General features: G+C 40.5%; 1 protein-coding gene across 1 annotated transcript; it reads right to left on the reverse strand.

Annotated features, from left to right (window-relative positions):
- Positions 1 to 1,675: 1,675 nt before the first annotated feature.
- Positions 1,676 to 6,521, reverse strand: LOC137079443 (serine/threonine-protein kinase pim-2-like). The gene is made up of 6 exons (XM_067447399.1): positions 6,470 to 6,521; positions 5,971 to 6,368; positions 4,914 to 4,938; positions 4,126 to 4,369; positions 1,902 to 1,990; positions 1,676 to 1,789 (listed from the first exon to the last, which is right to left on the reverse strand). Exons 1-6 carry the CDS (start codon positions 6,485 to 6,487, stop codon positions 1,778 to 1,780), a joined length of 786 nt encoding a protein of 261 aa, XP_067303500.1. The 5' UTR covers positions 6,488 to 6,521; the 3' UTR covers positions 1,676 to 1,777.
- Between the last annotated feature and the right edge of the window lie 1,249 nt (positions 6,522 to 7,770).

The raw sequence follows: 7,770 nt of genomic DNA on the forward strand, positions 1-7,770 counted from the left end.
TGTCTGGTTCTAAAAAGACTTTGCAATATTTCATAAATGAAGTCCTGTCTAGCTGTAGATATACCACTTGCTAAACTTTCAATTGCAGATAGAGGATCTGTGCATATAACTGATCTGATTGGTTGAACTTCTTCGACCCACTGTAATGCTAATATAATAGCTATTAATTCTGATGTAAATACTGAAATGTGTACTCCCTCATGCCCTGATGAGTTTTGGTTCCTTTGGTCGCCTTTGGCTTGGCTTGCTCAGTTGGCGACACTAAAGTTATGATCCAAGTTATTCAACTAAATATACAAATAAAATTAATTAGGTCTTATTTAATTCTATAAACTATAATACTGATCTGCCAACATTTGGTATATGATAAATTAAATAAAATTGTTGTAGTATTGTCCTGTTTGACACTGTGAAGCTGCTTTGAAGCAATCGTCATTGTAAAAGCGCGATATAAATAAAATTGATTGATTGATTGATTGATTGATTGATTAGAACACCTGAATTAAATTTGGAGGGGTGTTTCAATTCATTTGGCAATATAGTATAGAGAAAAACATAACATGCATAACACAAATTACTGGTCATCCGTTCATCAACACAAGCCAAACTAGAGCGTTGGGAACTGTAGAATGAAGAGCTATTAGTAGAAAAGAGTTCATTATAAAGAGCATATTATGAGATATATTAAGCTTCTGAAAAATGCCCAACACTAACACGCAGACCACTTCTCAAGATCAGGTACGCCAATGTTATTTATACAAAATATTCTTTATTGAACAATAATATTTCATGAACAATTAACAGGCATTATACAAATAATAAGAAATTTGTACAATAGCAAACAGACATTCAGTCAAAAGTTGAATAAAAATAAGTTATCAAAATTAACTTTGCCCTCAATCATTGATCGGACTACACCATCTACATTGCATTTACATGTGTGGTCACCAAAAACTGCTAGATGCAAATGTTACTGCCTCAAAACGAGGAGCCAGGGGCTACCAGGGCTACAAAGTTGCTTAAAGTTGAAGATTCCTGTGAATGAACGTGTAGATAAATAGTGTAGGAGCTCGACTTGCGTGAAGAAATTCATCATAAATGTGCATTAAAACAGTTTTTTAAGTGACGCAACGGCCGGTAAACATCGTCTCTTCGTAATGGAGTCAGACAGTGAAGAGGTTGCAGTTGGGATAAATGTCAACTCTTAAGGCCTTTGCACACTGAGTCCGTAATTCGCATGCCAAATTAACGCATGTCAAAAAATAAATTCGACCTCACGTTATGTCAATCACACCTGCACAGCTGCCTCCGAAACTTTCGTCCATCAAAAGGGACAGGACGATTTTCTGCGGTTTCGCATTCGTAAAAACGCATTTTGAGAGATGTTTTGACAACTCCACCTCTCAGACTCCGTAAACCCACACTGAGAGCCAGGGCTGCAGCAGCGCCTGTTTGCCTGTAGTTACGTCATATGACGCGTTCTCTAGGAAAAGGCGAGTTTTGGAGCGTAGCTTAGAACAGGCACTTTTTTTTTTCCTAATTTCTGCCCGTGGGTGTTGTAAAATAAATTTAAATTTTTTATACAATATTGTGTATAAATTGAAAGATGGCCTTTAAGCCTTTTGGGACCACTCAGCCTGCTAGATGCTAAGCTGAGTGAAGAAGCAGACAAAGACAGGAAATGGGACATCCAGAGCGGGTTTTACAGGAACTTCAGGGGCGACCAAAAGAGAGGAATTCTGACATGACATGCAGCTCTGACAATCCTCTTCATGTCTTATTCTGTGTCCTGAAAAACACACACTACAAGGTTATAGTCTACATACATTACAATTATAATCTTTCAAATGAAAAGGGAATAAATCTTTCAAATAATTTGTAGCTGATCTTAAACGCAGTACCTTAAACCACTCATGTTGAAGGATTTCCCTCAAATCAATCCGTTGTCTTGGGCTTTCCTGCAGGAGGGATCGAATCAGGCGGCAGCATTCTGTGCAGAACGATGGAAGAGATTCGGATTATTACCGGAAACTTTACACCTGCTTTATTTGTATTAAGCAGTAAGATCCGACTATTTTATTCTGTATTTGATTCTGTGGTCAGAAAATCAGGAGAAATTCCTGTTTTATCCACATTGAGTCTCAATCAGCTCCCTGGTTCAGTAGTCAAGGCACTGATCAGGGATTCGGCCATTTTAAGGGCTGTTTCAATCACAGAATGCTTCCAGAGAACTGAAACCTTTGCTCTCTAAAAAGTCCCACAATGCACCGCAAAAAAAAAGGTCCATCAATGCTCATTATGTTCCCTTGACGGAAGTTCTGAAGCGTGAAACTTAAATCTCGTGAGCTAACTCACTACACAAAACATCTGATAATGACACGTTAAATGGTTTTAATAATAGAAACTATTATGTTATTATATTTCAGCATAAACACACATCGTCAGACAAGTCATGAATAGGGTTGGGCATCGAGAGCCGGTTCTAACTTGGTTTTGGTTTCCGTAGTGCCCTCCTGATTTCCGGAAGTGCTTGCCGGCTAAAGTGGCGCTCTAAAGTGTGGCTTTATTTCACTTTTAGGGTGCGTTCACACTTGTGTCATGTTTGGTGCGATTAATCGGTTAGTGCGGTTCATTTGAACACACGTGAACGCTGCCATCCGAACCCTGGTGCGCACCAAACAAGCGGACCGAGACCGCTAAAAAGATGAGTCTCGGTCCGCTTCCAAACGAACTCTGGTGCGGTTCGATTGATATATGAACGCAACACGGACCAAAGACATGTAAACGGACCAAAAACAGGACGTGATGTCACAAGATGAGACGCATAGTCAGCTGATTTGACGATACAGAAAGATCGGTGTATCCGAAATGAGTAATGTTCGATGTGTAACGGTACAGAAATATCTGAAAGGATATGATACTCAGTTTAGCTGCACTCTCCTCTCCGACCAGCAACGAGTTGACACGCACCGGCATATTCTCATTCAGCCCAGTTAACCCTCTGAGCACGGCGAACGCGCGCTCTAATGGATTTTTCCCCATGACAGCGTGTTAGTGTGTATGTGAGATCCGTCACATAATTCTACTAATCCCCGCGGATTTCACGCTCACATCTGAAGCACACACACATACTATTAATAAAGCCGCCTCTGACATACAAGTGCAAACATTTGCTTTTTTCTCAGAGCTTGGTCAAATACACTCAAAAACTTTCTCAGTCCACATCTTGAAGAGTATTAACGTAGACAGTTCAGGAAGAAGGAGTAACAGGAACAGTGATTAGGATCCAAGTCTTAAAGGACAGCACTTATTTGTTATTCAAACTACAAATAGACTAATGATCACACTGCTCTGACTGATCAACTTGTGTAACTTTAATGGTTTCATCTGGAGGCGTTTTAATGTTTTACAATGAACGTTATCCAATGTTATTTTAAATTTAATTACTTTAAATGTCTTTTTTTCTTTCTTTATAAGTTTAAAAGTTTCTTACCTGAATGTTAGACATACCTGAAAAAATAAAGCAGTCTTATTTCATTTGTATATTTTATTCTATTGTATTTATTTGTGCTATTGTTTGTAATCTGTTCATTTGTTTCTATTTTATTACGGTTTCATCTTTTTAAATCGAAATCAAGCTCACACAGAACGCGTTTTTAAGGTTCGAAAGGCGCAGTGCACCCCCTGTTTGGTAAGCGTTTTTAATTCAGAAAAGAGAAGTGCGCTGCAGGTTTTTATGTTTCTAGGCAACCCCCGAATCACCTGTACTGTCAGTCAAATCAAAACGGTCAACACAACGGAAGGCCCGCCTCTCCATTCATTCGATTGGACAAAAGAAAATAAACGCGATGACATCGGGCGATTTTCCGCTCAGAGTTGACTTTTTTTCAACTTCATGCGCTCGGAGCTCTCCTTCAAAAACGTGAGGCGCAGCAAGCGGTTAAAACGCGAGGCGCCCAGGGCGCATAAGCAGCGCGCATAACACTCTGCCAACCGAAATCCATTCAAAAAAGGCGCCTCTCGCTGCAAAACGCGTTCTGTGTGATCAGGGCCTTAGGTGTTACTTTTTCCTCAGTTTGTTTTGTATGATTTTGGTCTTCTTTGTTGTGATGTATGGCTTCTTACCGTTTGATAAGCCAGGCATAGACCAGGTGTTGTCATCAATCATTCGTCTGTCTCTGCGTTCTGGGAAGCGTCCACACACCAACAGGAATAAGAGCACTCCTAGAGACCACACAGTAGCTGGTTTCCCGTGATACTTTCCCTCTGTGCGGTACTCAGGTGGGCGGTAGTCTACAGTGCCTGTAGGAAAGAGATTTGTCTGAAGCTTGAAACACCAATGACTGATGTTATTTCCTTTTAAACAATGCTGAGATGTTGTGCCACCAATTTAGGCAAGGCAAGGCAAGGCAAGTTTATTTATATAGCACATTTCATACACAATGGCAATTCAAAGTGCTTTACATAGAAAGGAATTAAAATAGGGCTAAAAAATGCATAAGAAAAAGAATACAATGTAAAGAGAATTAAAAGTAATAAAATTATGATAACCAAAGAAAAGAACAGGTAAACTAAAACAGTTATAAAAAATTATTTAAAAAATGATGCATAGATAAGGTGCAATCAGTCGGACGTACAGTGCTCAGAGCTCATTCAGTAAACGCACAGCTGAACAGATGCGTTTTGAGTCTGGATTTGAATGTGGCTACTGTTGGAGCACATCTGATCTGTTCAGGAAGCCGGTTCCAACTGCGGCTGCCATAATAGCTAAAGGCAGACTCTCCTTGCTTTGAGTGAACTCTTGGTATTTCTAACTGACTTGATCCTGCTGATCTAAGTGATCTGTTGGGTTTGTATTTAATCAGCATATCTGCGATGTATTGAGGTCCTAGCTCATTGAGAGATTTATAAACAAGTAATAGTACTTTAAAATCGATCCTAGATCCTAGATGTAACTGGAAGCCAGTGTAAAGACCTGAGGACTGGTGTGATATGGTCATATTTTCTGGTTCTGCTCAGCGTTCTGTATGAGCTGCAGCTGTCTAATGGTCTTTTTGGGAAGGCCGGTGAGAAGGCCGTTACAATAGTCCACCCTACTGGTGATGAAAGCATGAACCAGTTTCTCTAAGTCTTGCCTGGAGACAAAACATCTAATCCTTGCAATATTTTTCAGATGATAGTATGCTGATTTAGTTATTGCTTTGACATGACTACTGAAACTCAGGTCTGACTCCAAAATTACACCAAGATTCCTGACTTGATTTTTTGTTATCAGACCTTTAGCCTCAAGATACGCGTTCACCTTGAGAATTTCATCTTTGTTTCCAAATGTAGTGATTTCAGTTTTGTCTTTGTTTAACTGAAGATAGTTTTGGCACATCCAGTTGTTAACTTCATCAATGCATTTGCACAGCGAGTCAATGGGGCTGTAGTCATTAGGTGATAGTGCTAAGTAGAGCTGGGTGTCATCAGCATAGCTGTGGTAAGCAATATTGTTCTTTTTCATTATTTGGCTCAGTGGCAGCATATACAGGTTAAACAGGAGAGGTGCTAGAATTGACCCTTGTGGGACTCCGCATGTCATGGATGTCCACTCAGACTTATGGTCTCCTATACTCACATAATAACCTCTCCCTTCTAAGTATGACCTGAACCATTTGAGGACCATTCCAGAAAGCCCAACCCAGTTTTCCAGCCTGTCTAGAAGTATGTTGTGGTCAACAGTGTCGAATGCAGCACTGAGATCGAGTAGAACCAGAATTGATGTTTTGCCTGTATCAGTATTCAAGCGAATATCATTTATAATCTTTATGAGCGCTGTCTCTGTGCTGTGATGCGGTCGGAAACCAGATTGAAAATTGTCAAAGAATCCGTTTGAGTTTAAGAATTTGTTCAACTGATTGAAAACAACTTTTTCGATGATTTTGCCTCTGAATTTAGCTTGTCACTAGAACTTAAGTCCCAAACTACAGGTCTGATTCATACATACCTCTGAATTTTTCATAGCCAGATTCCTGCAGGAGATCCCCACATCCAAAGTCAATCAGTTTGACCTCATATGTTTCTGTGTTGATCAGCAGGTTCTCCAACTTAATGTCCCGGTGAAAAACTCCACGGCGACAGCACACGTGAGCAGCCATTGTTGTCTGCGTCATGATAAACCGCGCCGTGTCCTCGTTGAGGGTGCCATCGTGAAAGTTGAGAAAATCCCACAGATCTTTGCAGGGTGAGGGACGCTCCAAGACCAGGATATACTGGTCAGGCTGGTCCTGCCAGTCCAGCAGCTCAATGATCTCTGGAACTTTGGGGCCATTATTAACGAGGATTAACAGGCCGACCTCTAATGGGAGCGGTGCGGGATGACCAGCCTGAAGGAAAGATCATTGTTATATGACGGTGTTATCGTTATGTCAACACATTTTAATTTGAAGACCGTGGGAAAACAGCGTAGCGAGTGTAGCATACTTACAATGTGGATGTATTTCATGTCCTTTGGCTTTCTGGCAATTTTCACTGCCACCTGATCAACCAAAAAAAGTGTCAAGTGCAGTAAATAGTACAAAATATACATTAAAAAGGACTTCAACTGGATATAGTGAGACAAAACTATTTGATTGCTAATAAGGAAATGACAATACCTGAAGGCCATCCTCCAAGCGTTTTCCCTCAAAAACAGAGCCGTATCCTCCCTCACCAAGCATCCTGCCGATTTCATACCGGCTCAAAATGTTGCCTGTTAAAAGAGGAATCGTTTTAGATGATTGGAGAGAAGTGAGTGTAATGTTTGAGGTTATGGCCATAAACTCACCCTCCGGTGTCCCGTCCACTCTGCTGTTGTTGTGACCTGGTGCTGGACTGACTGGAAGGGTTTCAACCTGCTGACCTGCAGGAGGAAGGACTTCAAGACCACTGGAGAGAGAGTCCTGAGGACCATGATGAGCACAGGCACTGTCCTGTAGAGAACTCTGATCTAAAGCGGGGAATATCAGACAAATAATAATTAAACACTGCATAGTTATATCATGGTGATTCTTCAGGAATGTTTAAAAAATAAACGTTCTTCGATGTTTTATCTGTTCATATATAAGACATGTCCTTGATAAAACAATCTGATCATGACTTTATAACATGTCCACTTCATCCCATGGAACAGAAATTAATGAACTACGTTCCCACTGATGGATACTGATTTAAACCTGGACATTATGATGCTCTAGTAGACAGAAAACAGTTAGCCTACACATTTAGAAATGGTCATATGATTTACCCTCAGTGTGTCTCTCATATATCGCAGTGTTATCTTGGTCTGAGCTGCTGCTCCAGTTCCAGTGAAGAGACGGCAGCTTCTCAAAACTATCCATCCTCCTCCTCTTTCTCACTGGCATCTCATTTTCCTCACCATCACTGGCAGGCTGATGGTTTTCAGCCACATCGGTGCTGGATGTTGAGGACGTGCTCTGATGGGAGTCGCACACCTGAGCACTTTGAGAACTTTGTTTTCTTTTTTGGCCGATGGTAAAAGATGTCCGCTTGGTTTCATCTGTGTTTAAAGATATATGACATGTCCTGGAATAAAAATCTGATCATGGCCTGGATCGAATCTTCTGATTTTTCATCAAATGTCATATTTCTAATGAATGACACTAGGTTTCCATTAATGTATACTTATATCTAGCTGAAAATGATGTAGACTTTATGATGTACAGAGCTGTGATAAACAGAAAACAGCTGGTCATTGGATTTACCCTCAGCGTGTCTCTCACTAACGTC

The sequence above is a fragment of the Pseudorasbora parva genome, chromosome 6 (genome assembly GCF_024679245.1).
Source record: "Pseudorasbora parva isolate DD20220531a chromosome 6, ASM2467924v1, whole genome shotgun sequence".
Classification (NCBI taxonomy): Eukaryota; Metazoa; Chordata; class Actinopteri; order Cypriniformes; family Gobionidae; genus Pseudorasbora; species Pseudorasbora parva.